The sequence below is a fragment of the Lycium ferocissimum genome, chromosome 7 (genome assembly GCF_029784015.1).
Source record: "Lycium ferocissimum isolate CSIRO_LF1 chromosome 7, AGI_CSIRO_Lferr_CH_V1, whole genome shotgun sequence".
Classification (NCBI taxonomy): Eukaryota; Viridiplantae; Streptophyta; class Magnoliopsida; order Solanales; family Solanaceae; genus Lycium; species Lycium ferocissimum.
The window spans coordinates 6437338-6457903 of NC_081348.1; the positions used below are offsets into that span (position 1 = coordinate 6437338).

The 20566-nt window shown below is 36.2% G+C and overlaps 1 protein-coding gene across 1 annotated transcript; it reads left to right on the forward strand.

Annotated features, from left to right (window-relative positions):
* The first annotated feature begins 9953 nt into the window (after positions 1-9953).
* Positions 9954-15592, forward strand: LOC132063198 (uncharacterized). The gene is made up of 5 exons (XM_059455655.1): positions 9954-10353; positions 10607-11176; positions 11913-12824; positions 14300-14533; positions 15036-15592. The coding sequence occupies exons 1-5, from the start codon at positions 10336-10338 to the stop codon at positions 15213-15215; spliced, it is 1914 nt and encodes a 637-aa protein (XP_059311638.1). The 5' UTR covers positions 9954-10335; the 3' UTR covers positions 15216-15592.
* Positions 15593-20566: the final 4974 nt, after the last annotated feature.

The window sequence follows — 20566 nt, forward strand, 5'->3', positions numbered from 1 at the left end:
ACCATTCCATGAATTTTTCTAGAACATCATAAATTCCCATTTTACCCTTAGCCTTTTCGTAAAATTACCGTGATGCCATTTACAAATTTCCCTTTTTGCCCTTAACCTTTCCCAACATTTCCATACTAATAATAGTCATAAATAATATTTATAACATCTCGTCCATTAAAATAATTTTTAAGAATGGTCTCGCCCTTAACTTCCCACGACGACCTCGAAATTTCCAAACTACGGGCTATAACAATATATACCGTACACAAAAGAATATAAGCCGACAAGGCTACATCGTCCGATCACGTAACCGGAATAAAGTCAGAAAGGACGGACAAGGCCCCGTCGTACCCATCTATATACATCCCAAAAGAATGGCCTACCAAAATAAATCGCAACTCGGGATCGAATGGGAGTGCACCGTATCGCCGCCGTATAAGGGTCCTACTAAGGGACCAGACGTCTACACACCGCGGGCATGAACGAACTCCAAGCAACGTAGGAGTCGGCACGGATAATGTACTGAATATGTAAGGCATAAAGACAACATGTATAAATATGTATAGAAATCATGAATAAGATCTGAACTCATGAGCTGAAATGACTATCCGCGTAAATCATCGTATGAACTAGTACGCATCCGTCGAATCCGTATGTCGAAAAGTACGGAGATCGCGTATATATATAACTAGTAGGTACACACCTCATCACACATCATGTGCCACACCTTCACCCCCGTCAAGTGTGCCTTTCTCATGTATATACTCCAACAGAAATGGACCACTCATAGCCACACCTTCACCCCCCGTCAATGTGCCTTCACATATAGAACGTAATATCATAGGTCACACCTTCAGTAGAGAATTGTAGCGACCGTACCTCTAAGGACCTAAAGTGAATGCATAATGCAAGTAAATCGCCCAATTCTCAATAATATGATGACAATTTGCCTCTTCATTTTTAATAAACTAGTACTACTGTAAATCATAAGACGTATATGGGGAAACCGACGGGAACATAATCCGTATTTCTCTTAGTACTTATAAGAATAGCTGGAAACTCTTGCTTATCGGTTCATATCATACGATCATGCCAAGAAAAAGAAGGAATAACCTTAACATACCTTGATGTATATTAAATCGCCCAACTTCTACTTCTTGAACTTGTAAATCTACAATTAAGATAACATAATGCTTAATTAGGCTACTTGCTTTGCTTACTAATCATCCCCAAGTTTGATATAAAGCTTAACGAATCATAGATGACCATCTCCTTTATAAGCTTACAATGATAGCGCCTATATATATCCAAATACACGTAAATCCATCCCTAATCATTTCTTTAAAATAGTCTCATGTCACTACCTTGCTCTTCATCAATCTATCACTTCCACAAATACCCTTTCTTTACTTATAATCACTAAAGTTGGTTGGTTGATAGAAAACTCAAATACAAGGGTAGGAATCATTTACATACCTTGAGGGGTCAAGAATTCCAAGAATCACTTTAACTTCAAATCCCTAGGCTTCCCATTCTTGGAGAAAACCTAAAACAACCTTCTTCTTCTTTACAAGCTTGGGTTTACGGGGTCCGGGTCTTATCAAATCTTCACCACTATGTCATATATGTTGGGAGAGCAAAATATTAGGGTTTTCTGATCTGGGAATAAGAGAAATAAGACATAAAGTCGTGGACCATGTATTTATACTCGGAGAATTAAATGCTTCAGCGGTCTGGTTCGACGAGCGGGTCGACGACCCTTCGACGTGTCGACAGTCCATCGACGTGCTCATCGACCCGTCGCAGCACGTGGCCGTGGAACCCTGTCAACGCTGCACAACGAAGGTCCGTTGACAGGTTCGACGACCCGTCGAACACGACAGGTGTCTGCAAACTTTTTCGTTTCAATTCGGATTGCATCGATTCGATTCGTTCAATCTAGATTCCGTAAATCATGAATTCCCGCCGATAACCATTGCACACGGGGTAAGACACTTTCTATCTCCCAAAACTCAGGCTCGGGTCTCAATTCCCAAGGCATACTCAACTAGGAATTCATAAGTTCTACCACTACGAAAACGAGGGGTGTAATATTTACAAAGGGTTAGTAGCTCATACCTTAGCAATAATATTTTTTCAAGTGAGCTATGTTCATGTTATTATGAGATAATTTCATCTCCAAGAGATTTCTAATTGGTATGAAGCTATCGGTTATTCCGATTATCTTATACGGTCATTCCCGCCGGCCCAAGCTTTTCATGTCTCAGATTCTTACTATGTAGGGTAATTTTTTGAAGCACTAAGTCCCTAACTTGGAAATGCCGAAGATTTGTTCTTCGATTGTAATATCTCCCCATTAGTTATTTTTGGGCTGCTAAATAGACCAACGCATTCTCGCGGAGTTCGTCTGCTAAAATCAAGATAATGCCGGCCATAATATCTTCATTTGACTCATTCACGTCGCATACCGAAACCTTAGGTTTCGGCTCCCCGGCTCTTATAGGAATTAAAGCCTTAGCAACATAAATTGGATAAAACGGTGTTTCTCCAGTACTTGACTTCGACGTCGTTCTGTAGGCCCATAGTACCTCCGACAAAACTTCCTTCCACTTCTGTTTTGACGACTTTAGTCGCTTTCTAAGATTTTGAACTATGGTCTTATTTGTTGACTGCGCTTGTCCGTTTGCACTCGGGAGATAAGGAGCTGACAAAATCTTCTTGATCTTCAATCCATTGAGGAAGTCATTAACCTTATTGTTAATGAATTGTCGACAGTTGTCGCAAGTTATCTCGGCAGGAATACCGAACCGACAAATGATATAGTCCTAAATGAAGATAATGACCTCTTTCTCTTTGACTTTCTCGAAGGCCTGCGCTTCAACCCTTTTGGAAAAATAGTCAGCCATAAACAAAATGAATTGAGCCTTACCTGGAGCCCATGGCAAAAGATCGACAATGTCCATCCCCCATTTCATGAATGGCCAGGGGGATAGGACCGGATGAAGTAATTCCCCTAGCTGGTGGATCATCGGTGCATGCTTTTGGCATCCATCACATTTTTGAACAAAATTTTTTGCGTCCTCCTCTATCCGGTTCTAGTAATACCCCGCTCTGATTATCATTCGGACCAAGGCTTCGGCCTCCGAATGATTACCATAGGTTCTTTCATGGATCTCCCGTATCACATAATCTATTTCTCCGGACCCCAAGCATTTACCTAAAGGTCCGTAGAAAGTTCGGCGACACAACTAGTCATCGACCAAGTAGAATCTCGTAGCTTTGGTTCGAAGGTACCTCGATTCCTTAGGGTCGGCGCCCATCATGAGCTTCCATTCTCATAAGTAGTCTATGTATTTATTACGCTAATCCCATGTCAAGTTTATTGTATTTATCTCGGCGTGGTCATTTTCTGCAGCCGAGTTTATCAACTGAACAACCGTGCCAGAATTGAATTCCTCTGCTTTGACCGACGAATCTAAGTTGGCCAATGTATCCGCTTCATTGTTTCGCTCTCTCAGTACATGTTGTATAGTCTATTCTTTGAAACAGTGTAGGACTACTTGAATTTTTTCTAGGTATCTCTGCATTCGTTCGTTTTTTACTTCGAAAACACCGTTGACTTGGTTCACAACCAGGAGGGAGTCACACTTTGCTTTGATGACTTCAGCCCTTAAACTCCAAGCCAATTACAAACCTGCAATCATAGCTTCATACTCGGCTTCATTGTTAGTCAATTTTAAAGTTCTGATTGATTGTCGAATAATATCACATGCGGGGGCCTTAAGAATAATCCCCAATCCGGACCCTTTCACGTTTGATGCTCCATCCGTGTACAGGGTCCAGATCCCTGCGGTTTTTCTCGAGGTTAGCAAAAGCTCTTTTTCTACCTCGGGAACCATTGCTGGGGTAAAATTCGCTATAAAGTCGGCTAAGATTTGGGATTTTATAGCCGTTCTAGGTTTATACTCGATGTCATAACCCCTTATTTCTACGGCCCATATTGTTAACCTACCCGACAACTCTGGTCTATGTATGATATTTTTTAACAGGTAAGTGGTTACTACACATACGGGGCGGCATTGGAAATAAGGTTTCAGTTTCCTAGAAGCACTTATCAAGGCTAATACTATTTTTTCGAAGTGAGGATAATGCGTCTCTGCATCCCCTAATGTTCTACTTACATAATAGATAGGGAATTACATACCTTCTTCTTTTCGGACCAATACACCACTTACTGCGACCTCGGATATTACCAGATATAAGAACAACTGTTCATTTGCTTTCGGTGTGTATAGCAAAGGTGGACTTGACAAATCTTCCAAAGCTCTTTGACACTCTGGTGTCCGCACGAAGTCATTCTTCTTCCTTAGCAATGAAAAGAAATAGTGATTTTTATCCGAAGATCTTGAAATAAACCGGCTCAGAGCCGCTATTCTTTCGGTTAACATTTGCACTACCTTCACGTTGTTAACCATTTCAATGTCTTCAATGGCCTTAATTTTGTCCGGATTGATTTCAATCCCTCGGTTCGACACCATGAAGCCCAAGAACTTCCCCGATCTAACACCGAAGGCACACTTCTCCGAGTTCAGCTTCATGTTGTATTTTTGAAGTATATTTAAGGTTTCCGGCAAATGGTTTAAATGTTCCTCTGTTTAAAGGGACTTAACTAGCATGTCATCAATATAAACCTCCATTATTTTACCTATTTGTTCTTCGAACATTCAGTTAACTAGGCGTTAGTAAGTTGCACCGGCATTTTTTAATCCGAATGACATTACATTATAGCAATAAGTCCCATATCAGGCTATAAAAGGAGTTTTCTTTTGATCCACTGGATCCATTCGAATCTGGTTGTACCCAGAGTAGGTATCGAGAAAACTTAACATCTCATGTCCGGCCGTCGCATCCAATCATTCGATCAATGTGAGGCATAGGGAATGAATCCTTCGGGCATACTTTGTTCAGATCCTTATAATCAACACACATTATAAATTTATTACCTTTCTTCGACATGACAACGACATCAGCTAACCAGTCCGAGTATTTAACCTCTCGGATGAAACCTATTTTTAAAAGCTTTGTTAGCTCTTCTTTGGCGAAGGCATGCTTTACTTCGGCCATCGGTCTTCTTTTTTGTTTCACCGGGCAAGACTTTTTATCGAGGCTTAACTTATGCGTCGTTACTTCCGGTGACACACCTGTCATGTCTAAATGGGACCATGCAAAACAATCGGCGTTAGCTTGAAGAAATTTAATTAACTTACGCCTGAGCTCCGAGGTTAACCCCGTGCCCAGGTATACCTTTTTATCCGATAGGTGCAGAAACTGGATAATCTATTCTAGCTTCTCTATGGTAGACTTGTTTGCATCCGAATCATCCGGTAGCACGAATGATCTGGGCACACTGAAATCATCTTCTTCGAAGCTCAGGCTCATCTCTTCTTTTTCTTTATCCGAGCTGACCGCGCCTCCATTCTTTAATTGATATTTAATATCTTTGCCTTTGGTTGATTCAATAATTTTTTGGACCGGTTCCTTCTAAATGAGGGGGTGCCTCTTCAACCGCGAATATCTCCCTTGCCGCGGGTTGTTTATTATAGACCATTTTTATCCCTTTTGAGGTCGGGAATTTTAGCATTTGATGCAATGTCAAGGGTACTGCCCTCATGCTATGAATCGACAGTCTGCCAAGCAACTTATTATACTTCATCTCACCCTCGATGACATAGAACAACGTTTGCTAAATAGTACTGGCGATGTCGATTGGCAAAGAGATATCTCTATTGGTAGTTGTACTTACCATATAGCTACCGGAACAATTTGGTCTAACGGTCCCAATTGTTCTTCCACTCCCTATTGGATAATATTGGCCAAACTACCTGGGTCAATCAAAATACGTTTAACTTGAAATTTAATAATAAGAATAGAAATTACCAACACATCATTGTGTGGTTGAATGGTGCCTTCTGCATCCTCATCGTTGAAAGAAATAGATCCCTCGAGCACATAATCCCTGGTCCGCTTCTCTCAAACAATTGAAACCTTTGTCCTCTTTATCATCGGTCCTCGTGGCATGTCCGTTCCATCGATTATCATATTGATCACGTGTTGTGGCTCTATGGGCTCGACCTGTTTGTGATTTTCCCTGCCTTTGTAGTGTCTTTTGGCTCGGTCACTCAAGAATTCGCGAAGGTGATCATTTTTTAACAACCAAGCCACCTCCTCTCTCAATTGGCGACAGTCCTCGGTCTGATGGTCATGAGTTTTATGATACTCACATATCACGTTTGGATCTCTTTGAGCTGGATCGAATCTCAATGGTCTCGGCCACCTGGCATCCTTGATATGGCCAATGGTCGAGATAAGATGTAATTGTTAATGTTAAAGTTGTACTCTAATAACCTCAGGCTGTCCCCATTGTTGCCGACCACCGGTATCTCACTCTTAAACAACCAAACCTCGTTTGATCGCGATCGGCGTACGCTCGTCACCCCTACTCGAAAGACGATCGTAGGGCCGCTTCTTCCCCTATCCGACCTAAAGCTGGATTTCTCCGGTTGAGCATATGGTCGGTACCTCTTCTTATTCGATGGCCTTATCTCTAGTTCAAAAATCCTCCTCGAACTTTCAGAATTCTTACTTCCTTTTATCGGCCCGGGGGGAAGTTTAAGTTGATCATCCTCTACCCGAATCTTGGATTCGTACCTGTTATGGACATTGCCCTAAGTTACTGCCTCGTATTCTAACAAGTTTTCCTTTAATTTGAACGAGGCAGTTGAGCTTCAGGGATTGAGACCCTTAGTAAAGGCTTGAGCTGCCCACTCCTCCGGGACCGGAGGGAGTTCCATTCATTCTTTTTGGAACCTGTTCACGAACTCTCGGAGTAGCTCGTTATCTTTTTGGGTGATTTTGAAGATGTCCGCTTTTCTTGTCTGTACCTTCTTGGCCCCGGCATGGGCCTTGATAAACGCATCTGTGAGCATCTCAAAAGAAATGATGGAATGCTCGGGCAGATGGTCGTACCAGGTCAGTGCCCCATTAGACAGTGTTTCACCGAACTTTTTTTAATAATACTGATTCGATTTCAGCTTCTTCAATGTCGTTCCCCTTTATGGCACCAGTATACGAGGTCATATGCTCCTGCCGGTCCGTCGTCCCATCATATTTCGGGATATCTGGCATTTTGAACCTTTTTGGGATCAACTTCGGAGCCGCACTCGGAGGGAAAGACATTTGAATGTATCTCTTTAAGTCCGGTCCTTTTAGGATCGGGGTTGCCCCCGGATCTGATCCACTCGAGAGTTGTACGTTTCCACCCATTTTTCAGTGGATTCGACCCGTTTAGCCAGTGTTTCGAGCATTTTCAGGACCTCGGTAGATGCATTGACCCCGATCCGTTAGCGCTATCAACTACCTGGGCTTCCTCTCACTTTGGCTCGATAACCCTATTTAGCGCTACCGATGATATTCTGTTGTTTTTCTTTTGCTGCTGAGCAATAGCCATTTGTTCTTCCTGCAACATTTCAAGTATCAAATGTAAGATAATTTCATCCACAACATACGACGTCTTTTGGTCTTGTGCCCGAAGCAAAGTAGCTGAATTGTTGCTATTTAAAGGATCTATGGCCGGAAAGGCAGCATTGTCCTGGTTGACGGTATTCTGGTTAAGGCTTTCGGTCAATTTGACAGCATTTAGGTTGGCTGGGTCAGCAAGGGGTGCGTTTGGGTTTGGTAGCTCGGTGTTGTTGTCGTTTTCAGCGACTATCTCGTTGTTGTTCACGTGCTCGGATTGACCAATGCTTACTATCTTGAATGTATCTAAAACACAAACTTTCAAAGAACAAGTGAAACAGGGAGTCGTAAATTAATCACCACTATTATCCTAGACCCCATGGTGGGCGCCAAATTGTTTACCCGTAAAAATGGTAACAATTAAATTTGTAATTGGTTTATAGGATATGTGGTTTGATTAATAGGTTACGTATGACAATAGTACGCAAATGGTAAACGTATATTGATGAATAATAGTAAATAAAGCTTAAGAAGCCAAATTTATGAACTCTGAGAACTGATCCGATTTTGGAGATTGCTTCTTTAACCCGGGCCAATCACTTAAGAAAGTTCCACTGCCTCTTTTTCAGATTATAAGGAGAAGAATAATGAAAAGCTAACCTTAAAATAAAGGAGGTACACCCCAATTTATAACTACAAATAGATGGGCCTTAGTACGATCTAAAAAAGGTCTTTCTAAGAAAATCCTAAAATGAATAAGGCGGCCCGTCAATGCGCCATTCCGACACCCGTCTTGTTATCGAACCGCTGAATCTGGCCAAGTGACGTGTGGCCCGGCCCTGCCGTATACCCTAGCCTACGTTAGTGTGCTCGCCCGATGCAGTTTTCTGTGCTTATCAACATACCCTTGGTTTTGACACTCAGTTGAATGAACTCACAACCCCTCGGTCCTCGTTCCCTTCAATTCCCAACGACCTCATTCTTCTTCGATCTCGTACCGGATAGCTGTAACATTTACTCCGGTTCTTACAGCATACAAATTGCGTCGTTTTTTTACCGTATACAGATTTAGAAATTAACAAAGTTAAAAATTCATGAAATATTTCATATTTTTGAAAAAACAACTGAATCAGGAAATATTCGAAATAAAAATAGGAAACTGACCTATGAACTTGTAATGCCTTAGATGGCTAGAAATTATGATGAGGTGGGGATAGCCTTGACAATATGATTGGTACATGAATATGAATATCCATGTGCCACTCCTACTCTTTCTAGAAGGAAATTCTGGGCAAATATTCCTTACGCAACATTCATCCATCTTGATATTCCTCTTCTTCAATCATAGCCGTCTATTCCGTTTTTACAATGATAACTATGATTCGATTCTATATAAAGCATAGCGACGAAGTCAAGAAATCAAATAAGGGAATTAAATGATTTTATGTCATGTGAATTCAATAACATATATATTTGTATTAAAACTTGAGGTGTGAGTTCGGTTATCATATATTTGTATTAAAACTCTTTGTTAAATACATACAAATTATTAATTTAGAATCTAGTAACTTTAAAGAATTAGAATATTGGCCACAACCTTAAATCACTGGTTAAGATACTCCGTTAATAAATATACAAACAAACTTATTTTTACAAGAAATCATCTTTTTTTACTTGTATATAAATGTCTGCGCTAATCATGCTTATTCCAAAATAAAAGTAAAAGTACAAGAAATTCATATTTTTTTTACTTGTATATAAATCTCTGCAATGACAAAAAGAAAATCATCTAAAGCATAAGATTTAAGGAATCCGTATTACCAATAGAGTAAAAATTTATATTCCAAAATAATTGGTATTACCTACCTGTATAGAATTTATTCCACTGACTTAGAAGCCAACACAATGTGCTTTTTCTCAAACCCAAAGTTTTACGGGTGTGCTTGGTATAATAAAAGACATTTTTAGTGTGTTTAGTTATGAGAAATTTTTTTCAAGGTGAAGATGATTCTGAAAGTAATTTATTTTATAATAAATTTAACTTTATATTACTTGTTTCAATAAACACCATACATTTTTTTGCGTAATTTTTAATCTTAAAAAAATTCATCAAAACGCTATACGATTAGTTAATATTAAAAAAGAGTTAGTCTGATGCACAAACATATCCTGTGTTTATATAGCATTCAGAAAGAGATGGTAATATTATTATTCAATTTTTAATATAGATATTTTTTCAAAAATATTTTTGTACTGATTAATCAAACACCAAGTTTAAGAAAGACTTTTCATTTGCATAAATATTAAAATGACTTTAATTATACCAAGCACACTAATATGAAATTACTCTAAAAAGTCAAAGAAAAGGATATTAACTTTCCGTCTAAAACCACCGCCACCTGAGTAGCAGCCTTCCACTTCATCTTTTAATTCCTCTCGTGTTCCCCAGGTGATCTTATATTATTATCCCCATAATAACCAGTTCTGTTCACCCCCACATCCAATGGCAGCTCTTTAAACTCGAAACTGCTGCAATTTTTCAACCAAAATTGAACACGTGCGAGAAACAGCCTCAGCCACGAATCGTGTAATCACGCGCCGTAAGATGCACGTTTGGAATGTTTTAACCAAAATGGTCTTAAACGAGTGTCTGACACCCTGAGGTAAGATAAGTAAATAAGCTCTGGTGAAAGCAATATTTTGATACCCACCAATAGCATCAGCCACCACAAATACACATAGCAACAAAATCTAACGTTCCTCTCACCATAACGGCATAACATCTATTTTCTTCCTTCCTCCACTCGCCGCCTCACTCCGTCGACGTTCATGGGTGCAACTGAACCTGTAAGTCCAGCTCCAATATTTCATTTCATTTCCTGCAATTTTTTTTTTTTTTTTTTGTAATAAAAAGTGAAATTAAATTAATGACGCGCAAGGGTTGGCTGAGTGGTTTTTCCAGATGGAAAATCTGGAATCGATTCGCCTCATCGGCAGCCTTTTCAGTTAGCTCATCGTATCAGGCTTGCGAGGCACCCGAAGAATAGCTGCTGCGGGTCCAATAAGAACGTGAAATTAATATTTTTGTCTTTGTATTTAGGTAGTTGAGGAAGAAAATGGAGAAAAGGAGAGGAAGATACGAGGAGAAGGAGAAGAGAGAGATGTGGAAAAAGGTGAAATGAGCAGTCAACAAAGGGTGCCACCAGAGACAGTCAGTGAGAATTTTCACGTGTCGAGAATGCAAAGATTGAGTGCTACAAATCCTCTAAGGCTTGTAATGAATTCGGGAACTAGAGTTGCTTCTCCATCTCCTTATCAAGCTCCGGCACCACCTCCTCGTCATAAGCACCGTTATTTTCGGTCTCCTTTTCAGCACCGCCCTTCTCCAGCTCCGGCTCCGGCTCCGCCTCCTGCTGATTATCATCCTTCTCCGGTTATGGCACCGCCTCCGGCTGATTATCATCCTTCTCCAGCTCCGGCACCGCCCCCTGCTGATTATCGTCCCTCTCCGGTTATGGCTCCGCCTCCGGCTGATTATCGTCCCTCTCAGGTTATGGCACCGCCTCCGGCTGATTATCGTCCCTCCCCGGTTATGGCTCCGCCTCCGGCTGAGTACCGTCCTCCTCCAGCGCCTTCGCAGACTCGCTCCACCCCTGCCATTACCCCTCAAGTATGTCTCTAAGTTTGATCAAAGTTTTAAAATCAGTTTATTTTGAGACGTGCTTTTTACAAAATCATCTTTTTTTTTAAATGTATGAGAAACAGTTTGGGTTTAATTAATTTAAGAATCACCTTTGCCAGCAATTAACGTTCATAGAACTTTTAAAAAGTGTTTTACGTGCATTTTTTTTAAGAAAAATGTGCTTTTGGAAAAAATTAAACTTTTTTTTTAGCTTCTCAAAAACATAATCTTTTTATTTATTTTTTCCTTTTTGAGTGTGTTTGTTAAGAAGGAAAATTTTCCGAAGATGTTTTTTCAGAAAATAAATCATGTTTTGTGTTGGGTTGCTAAATGCTAATGTAGTTCATTAAAAGGGGACAACGCTGGGCAGAAGCCTTTTTTCCACAATTTTCTCAACTTTTAATTTCATTTTATTATTATTTAAACCAACACTTAGATATTAATATCGATCTTTAATAATTAAAAATTCATCAAAATACGACCCATTTTCCTAATATTATTCACTATTTTAGTACATATGATTTGCATAAGATATTTTTCAATCTTCAAGCAAACAATGTATGTGTTGAAAAATAAGCATTTCCCGGAAGATATGCTCTGAAAAATGGCTTTGATCACACCAAACACATTTGTGTCCTCAAAATTTCATTTTTTCCATTATTTGAGTAGAAACTGAAAATATATTTCATTGGTTTTTTCTTTTTTTGTTTTTTTGTGTGAGCAGCAACCTTCAGTAATAACACTGAACTCAAGATCCTACACGAACAAGTTTTCACTTTTTCTGTTCCTTGTACACATGATTGCGGCAATTGGGCTAGTTTGTTTTCTTGTATTCAAAGGGGTACAAGGTCTACTAGAAGCAGGGGATGTACGAAGAAAAGAAAAGAGGTTATTAAAGTATTTTCTACCACAAGTAGAAGCAGCTTCTCTACTTAGCATAATACTGGCATTTGTATGGCAAAAGGCATTGCGATTGTGGCCTACATTCATGATTCATTTCGTAATTTGGGGTTCCTTTATCCTCACATTATCAGCTGGAATACTCTTGATTTGTTTCCAAAGACCTTCAACTGATGGTGTTGGAGTTGTGTTTATCATGTTTGCAATTGGCAATGGATTGTACTCATGTTGGGTGACACCAAGAATTAAGTTTTGTACAAAGATTTTAATCAAATCTCTTGAACCTGTACCGAAATTCGGCGATTTGAACAGGCCAACTTATATAACACTTTTTGCTGGATTTTTATGGATGTCATTGTGGATTTTGGCTGTGATTGGGGCTATAAATTTCTATTTCCCACCATTGGTTATTATTTTATTGGTTTTGAGCATGGCTTGGATTACTGAGGTGATGAGGAATGTGGTGAATTTGACAGTGAGTAGAGTGATTGCTCTGTATTATCTTAGAGGGATGCAATCTAGCACACAGTTTTGTTTCCAAAGGGCATTGTCTGTGAATCTTGGAAGTGCTTGCCTTGGTTCTTTGTTTGTTCCTGCAATTGAAGCTCTAAGGATTGTGGCTCGTGGGTTGAATTTGCTTGAGGGTGAAGATGAGTTCATGTTTTGTTGTGCTCATTGTGGATTGAAAATCATGGATTCTATCTTCAAGCGTGGCAATGGCTGGGCATATGTTCAGGTATTGCCATACTAATTTTCAAGTTCTTTTTTCCAATTATGTTGTCTGGACTTGCTTGTGCGTACATCAATTATTTCATTGGGTTCCATTAGTACAAGTATCAGATTACTCTATCTACTAAAACTTAGGCAGATGGAAAGAAATCACCTGTCATTTTGTTGATCCCACCGAGACTTGAACCACATCACCTGTCATTTTGTTGATCCCACCGAGACTTGAACCACTCTTTCATAGTGTTCAGTAATTCGATTATTTTGCTTCCTTTCTTCCCTTCTTCTTTTTTCAATTTTAGTTGAAAAAATGTTCTTATAAATATAATTGAATAACTTGTAAAAGAAATTGTTATTATTAGTATTGTTGGACTTTTCTTATTCAAAATGAAAGTTTCTTTTGCATATATATATATATATATATATATATATATAAGTTTCTTTTGCATATATATATATATAAATATGGGTAAGTATTTTACAATATTATGTGTCCAAAATTTGAAAGTAATAGGAGCTTTTAGGACTTAAAGGTGATACTATTATCTTTCATATGGCCTGTAACAAAAAAGAATTGTGATTCTATTGAATAAATTTAGTATCATTTATTATATCAACCTTTATAAAGAACAATAAAATAGATTAGTTGAGTCTTTCAATTGTTTGGATTTGCTAACTTTCTGACTTTTGAGCTTGCAGTTTTCCGATTTCTTACGGCATTTATTTACTTTGTTTTTGAGTTTACTTGAATTCGTATTTATATTAGTCAATTAGCAATAGCCTTTTTTTTTTTGGGTTTGACTGGTATTTAGAGTAACAGCCCCTTAAATGGACTGTTTAGGATGCTCTAGGGATTTCTAAATGATAATTCACTCAAGTCTAGAATTAACATTCGATGTTGACTGTTATCTTATGGATTAATTATCCTTAAAAAAAAAAAAATATATCCGCTTCTACATTGTTGTCTTCATATTTTAGGGTATTAGTAATTGTCTTGGGGTCCTTTTCAAGTTATAACTTAATCCAGGCGTTTCCAACTTATTAAAGTTTTATTAAATACATAAAGTTAGTAGTCATACTTCCTTCTCGCCTTGAGTGCGGTGTGAGATGAGATGTGTTTTTTGTTTTTTGTTTTTTGTTTTTTTTTTTGGGGTCATGAAAGATAAGTGAGATGAGATGTCAATATTCCTTGAGGTATGTTCTCAATTATTTAGACAAATATTAAATTTTCTACACCTTGCACTTCTCTAATTTTTCAACCATATTCAGTTGACGACTTCCTAATACATAGCACTCGTGCTTATTCGGAACTTCGTCACACTGGGCCCATTATACAATAATTCAAATAAAATAGTTTCACCCGCTGATGGTCAATTTATGCTACCTTCTTTCTTTATTCGATTTAAGACCGATAATGTGAGCGCATAGAATTATTGTTGTTTAAATATATACAACATTGATTGAAAAATGTAATTATTTTGACAGATTGCAACATATGGTAAAAGCTTTGTGAAGGCATCACAAGACACATGGGAGTTATTTCAAAAGAGAGAAATGGAGACAATAGTAGATTCGGACATGACAAGTGCTATTTGCTTTCTAACTGGAGTATGTAGCGGTTCGATTTGTGTAATTGTGGTTGGGGCTTGGACTTACACCGTATACCCCAATTTCACAGCCACATTATCCCTCCTATCAGCCTACGTTGGTTACCTTCTGGTTAGTCTTTTTACTTTAAAAAGAGTGAATTTTTTTCTGTTACGCTAGCAGATTAAAAAAAGGGAAAGAGGGAATGAGACCATGAAAATTGAATTCTCATTTATTAGGTGATTTCTTTTTATCGATATCACTAAATTGTCCGTGAAAACAGCCTAGAAATACAATGTGTAATGAATAGGGCGTGTGGGTTAAATAACTTCTTTTCATACTAGCATAGCGGGAGAGCAGTTTTTTGGGTATCTTAAGCTTTTTACTAAATTGTTTGATTGATCTTTTTACCCCCAACTATTAGTTTTTTCTTTTTATAATTTGACATGCTACCTTGGGCGTCGGCTAAATTTGCACCACTAAGCTAAAACGTTATTTCCTATCGCAAATTTAATCACATGATCATGTTGGTTTTTTCATTCTTTCTTTTGTTTTCTTTTATTTTTTTATTTTTTATGTTTTTGCTTAATTAGATGTTAAATTGACACATATTAATTGGTTGTGGTGCCTGCAGACGAGGATTGCCATGGCTTTGCCTCAGGCTTGTGTGAGTAGTTACTACGTATGTTACGCTGAGAATCCTGATAGCAGACTGTTCGATGAGACGATTCCAGAACGACTAACTTCTATGAAGTCTGATCGTGATGCTATTGTCCCAACGCCTAGATCTGTTCGTGCTCGATTCGCACGGTAGCACCTCAGTTATGCAGATGTACATAATTTTTTGTTCAAGATAACCTTTGTTAGATCAATTTATTATAAGGACAGACGTGATGATGTGAAATAACCATCACCAGTATTTGATTCTTTTGAAAAAAGAAATGGGGAGTGCCCACTCAGATTTCCCAACAAGAACGCCACGAGGAGGTGTCTTATGGTCCTGTCTTTTGTATTATAATAATTTGGGATGCACTATTTGGTTATATGTCCCCACCACTAATTTAATGTCAACATCTTCGTTAGGTAAACCTAATGTTATTTAATTTATTAGATTTTATTCTTTACGTATTCATGTAAAGTTGGAACTAATTGTTTTCGTTTTTCATATTTTAATCTTCTTACTTTTTGTTCTGTTACTTGGTTTATAGAATCATGGAGCGGATATATACATACACTCTACGGAAAATCACCTTTAGTGGAAAGAAATGAGATCTCTTGCCCTCTTACAATTTAAATATAATAAATGGTTTTTTTAGATTTTTCATGTGTGAAAAATAAAAATCTCTTGTAAAAGAATCATAAAATTTAAAAAAATTTGTAATAGGTTAAAAAATCATTTCTCTCATTGGAGTTGTTCTAGTTGCATATTATTTTATTTATTGCTTTGAGGAAACCAGATTCTTATAGTTATCTATTAACATTAAATTACCAAAGTGTTAAAGGCATAAAAGTTTCACATTTTTAATAGTTTTGTTCAATAAAAGAAAATTCTATTTTACTTTTCTAGGATCAATTAATGTCATCTCGACTTTTTTTTTTTTTTAAATAATGTTTGTTTATTATCCCGAAATAAACTTGGCAAGTGAAAAAACAGTAGAAAAGTTGGTTGAAAAGATATAGCACCAAACCAAATATAATATACAGTAGTGGTATTAGTTTATCTTAGTTTCCATTTGCCGGAGAGAAAAAAACAAAGATTCGTTAATTGAAAATTAGAGTATAGGTTTTTTTAGTAGAATAAATTGGACATTGCATTAACCCAAATAGAACAATCTTTTCTTGGGCATTAACAGTGCACGTCAGCAGTCCACTACACATACCAGATTTCAAGACATGGCACGTGAGCCATGTAATAGAATGCACATGCACAATTACTTTCGCCACTTTTACTTTGAGCAACTTTTTTGCCCATTATTTCTATATCTTTGTTCAATTCTTTAATTTTGAAGCTTGGATAATGATTGGCTAAATCCTCAAAATGCACTTAATTAAGGGTGTCAACTTTGAACTCTATTAGTACCTGAATATCTTGATCTTCTATTTGGAATTTAAGAATCTTTAGGGAAGATCGGTGAGAAGTACGAGAAGTTTTATTTGCCTCCAAATTAAAAGGTCGTATTTTGTTAGACCATAAAGCCACGAGTAAATATGTGATAATATGGTCAAAACAAATGACGAGATGGATGAATCTCTTCTGCTTTCTGTGACTTTGACATAAAATTGTTTATTTTGGTTTCAATAATCTTTTTCAAAGTTTTTGTAGTGTTTAGGTCCGTTTGCATTAATTTTTTGCACTAGATAAGAACGAATAAGGGCATCTTTTTATTTTTATTTTTATTTTTTATATAGCAAATTTCAATTACTATCACCAATGAGTGCGATAAATTGGTTGAGAATCCTCTATTTTTAGTTGGAAATTTTGAATTCAAGCACGATAATAGAAAACTTCTTGATAGGAAGTATTTTACTTTCCTAATGTTTCATTTGACGTAAATTCAGAATTAATTAGATTAGTGATTTTCGAGTATAGTATATGTAAGAAAAAAAAATGCTAAAAACTGTAATGAGGTTCAAGCATGTATAAATTATAATGAACAAAGGTATTATACAAATTATTAACCACACGGAGAGAAAATTGAGATAACCTTAAGTGGACATTAGTTTCTATAAACAACGAAATTAATTAAACTTCATAATTTTATATTCACAATCTCAACCTCAATTATATGCTCGGCTGAAGTGTCATATACAACAATAAGCCGTTGTCTCAAGTGGACAGATATGAGAGAAAAAAAAAAAAAAAAAAAAAAACATTAATTGTATCCATTTATCAAAATCGATAAATGTCATTAATGATAAAAAATTCCTCAAGGATTTAATGGCTAGAGAAGACAAACTAGCTTTAATTTGTTAGCCAAAAAGTTATTTGTAGTGTTTCGTGAGTCGTGACTCGCTATGCAAGTTTTTTCCTATTTCTTATATCTACATCGATATCATGGTTATATATTACTATAGCACTTTTTGTGGCTTCACTGGATAAGTTCAATACTTTTGCTTGTAGGGCCTAAATTCATATCTCACATTTTTGCCGTGTTTATATTGCCATTTTACAGTTTTTGTTGTGGGTTCCGTTTCTTACGCATGATTGACCTATAGAAAGAGAAAAACTAAAAGTAACAAAAATTGGGTGGCATTCTGTTTTTTTCTTTAATTTGTTTCTGTTAACAGAGTCTTATATTCCAAGTTATACATTTGTCACAATGTTAGCGAGTTCTTTCAAGAATAAATGCAATAAATTATTATTATTATTATTATTTTTGCATTTTTGTGCAATTTTTTTTTTTTTTTTTGCAATTAGGAAAGAACTGTGTGTGCATGCAAAGTGATTTATGCTCTTTTTTTTTTTTTTTTTGCAATTCGTACTTGACAATTGGAAATAGGCTTTTTTTTTTTTTTTTTTTTTGGGAAATTAATGAAAGAAAGTTTTTTTTTTAAATCAATGAGAAATAGTTTTTCAAATAGTTTTTTTAAATTTTATTTTCGTTCATCTAAAAACGAAATTGGAAAATATATATATATATATATATATATATATAAAAATATATATATATATATATGTATGTATGTATATATTCCAATTTCGTTTTTTATATGAACGAAATAATTTTATCCTATTTCGTTTTTTTTTAATAATGCAAAAAAAAAAAAAAAAAATTATAATTTCCTATTTCGTTGGTATATCAACGAAATACAAAAAAAATATATATATATTTGCATTTTGGTAGATCAGCAAATAGATATATATATATATAAATTCAATTTTTTTAGAGACGAAATAAAATAAAAAAAACTAATTCACGAAATGCAAAAAAAAAAAAAAAAAAAAAAAAAAAAAAAAGTCTATTTCGTTGACCAATTGCTGACAATCGAAATGCAATTCACTAAAAAATTGCATGAGCTTCTTTCACGAATTGCAAAAAAAAAAAAATCTAGTGAATTGCACAGCGAAATGCAAAAAAAAAAAAAATAATAATAATAATTTTCTACGCGTTTATTCGTATAAATGCAACAACTTATTCGGCACACCGGGCAGTGTGTGTGTGTGGGTATTTCGTTGTTATCCAAGAAATACCCATTTTTTAAAAAAAAAAAAAACATACTATTTTTTTAATGACTGCAAAAATACGCCCGAACTCCAATGTTAGCGATTTGTTCTTTCACGAATAAGTGATTATTATTAGACAATTTGTAGCTTACAAAGGAAATGATTTTCTTGGTACTTGACGACGAGGGAAGAGAATAAAAATGAGAGAATTTCTATTTTCTTGCTTGATTTGACAAAAGAAATAGGGAGAAAATCAAACTGGAGAAATTTCTTATCAAGTCCACCATCTTCTTTCTTCTATTATTTCCCTTCTTGTAATAGTACTTTTTTCGTTTCCTTCCCTTCCCTAGTTGCCTAGCATTGAGCTTATTCAGGTTCCCTAGAGGAGCAAAATTGGAACTACTTTCATGTACCAACTGTTTTTTTTTTTTTTTTGAACAAAAGAAAGGTAGTGTTGTATATTAAGTTAACAAAACAGAAGTACAAGGAGTATTTTGAGAGTGGCCTGAGTGTACACTCTGGTGGCTAACAAAGGCATGTAAAGTAGGGGATTGACTCGCGTCCGAGTCATTACAAAAAGGAAGTAGTGGGGGAGTTGGTACAGTAGAGGCATGAGCTAGAGCGACTAATATGATACTCCATCCGTCCTAATTTATGTGATATCGTTTGATTTGACACAAAATTTAAAAAAGAACAGAAGACTTGTGAAATTTGTGGTTAAAATAAACCTCAGATATTTTGTGGCTATAAATCATTTCATTAGAATAAAAAATAAATTTTAAAGTAAGTGTTTATAAACCTCATATAATGTAGCGCTTAACATTATAAATAGTGATGAGGATCTTGAATTCAAATCTGTCAAAGAATGTTGACAAATATAATGATTGGCCAAATAAAATACGCAATTCAAGTATATTTTGTTTCACTTGGAAAAGTGATGTTTTGGACATATACTCCAAGGATCTCAAGGTATAATGCCAGTGGGTTACAAATGGGTTCTTGTGCAAAAATAAAACGAAAAATAAAAACCGTAAATATAAAGTAAGGTTTGTGCCTTGTGGTATAAAGGTTTTTCGCAAAAATCCTGACATTATTGTATGGAGATCTATTCTCCTGTGGTGGATGCAATGAAGTTGTTTTGCAGTCTGGAAATACATGAAAATTTTGAATGCGTATAATTAATTGTTGTCAATATGGTTATATAGACAATGAAAGAAAATTCGTATGGATTTGAATTGGTCTGAAGCATATAAGGTTTACGAAAATAAAGCTTCAGCAAATCTTATGGGTGTGATTCCATTGAGTACCCCGATGGTTGTGATGTCACTAGATATAATAAATATAATTTAGACCTCATGAACATCATAGGTATATTGGATCATGAACAATTATATACTACAAAAGAGGTTATTGATATAGATTTGTTTATTATTGGATAAACAAATCTATATCAAGGTTTTGTTGGTTATGTAAAATGCAGGGCATTATTTTTATTATTACATGAAGTTTGGTCTTTAAGCAAGTTATCAATTTGCATGTGAGGATACTGCCAAATTGTGACGTCCTATATGACAACCAATTATTGATACTTATTCAGGTCCTGTCAAGGTGATAGCTTACTTACAAAGCAAGTCAAGAATGCATGTCTGGCTGAGATCAATAATTCAGCACATTTTGCAATAGTATGATGTTTATCTGGAGATGAAGATTTCAACAATATTTTATGAAGCTTGCATAGATCAATTGAAAGAAGGATATATCAAAGGAGATAATACAACACATTTCGTCAAAGTTCTTTTCTAAACATGATCTTCAAAAGAATGGTGAAATAGATGTTCAACAAGTTAGCTCAAGTGGTAATTTATCAGATATGTTCACTAAGGCATTGCCAGCTTCAACACTTGAGAAGCTGATATACAAGATTGAAATGCGTCGTCTCCGAGACACTAAGTGATGTTTTCATCGGGGGGAGGATAATACACGTTGTACCCTTTTTTCCC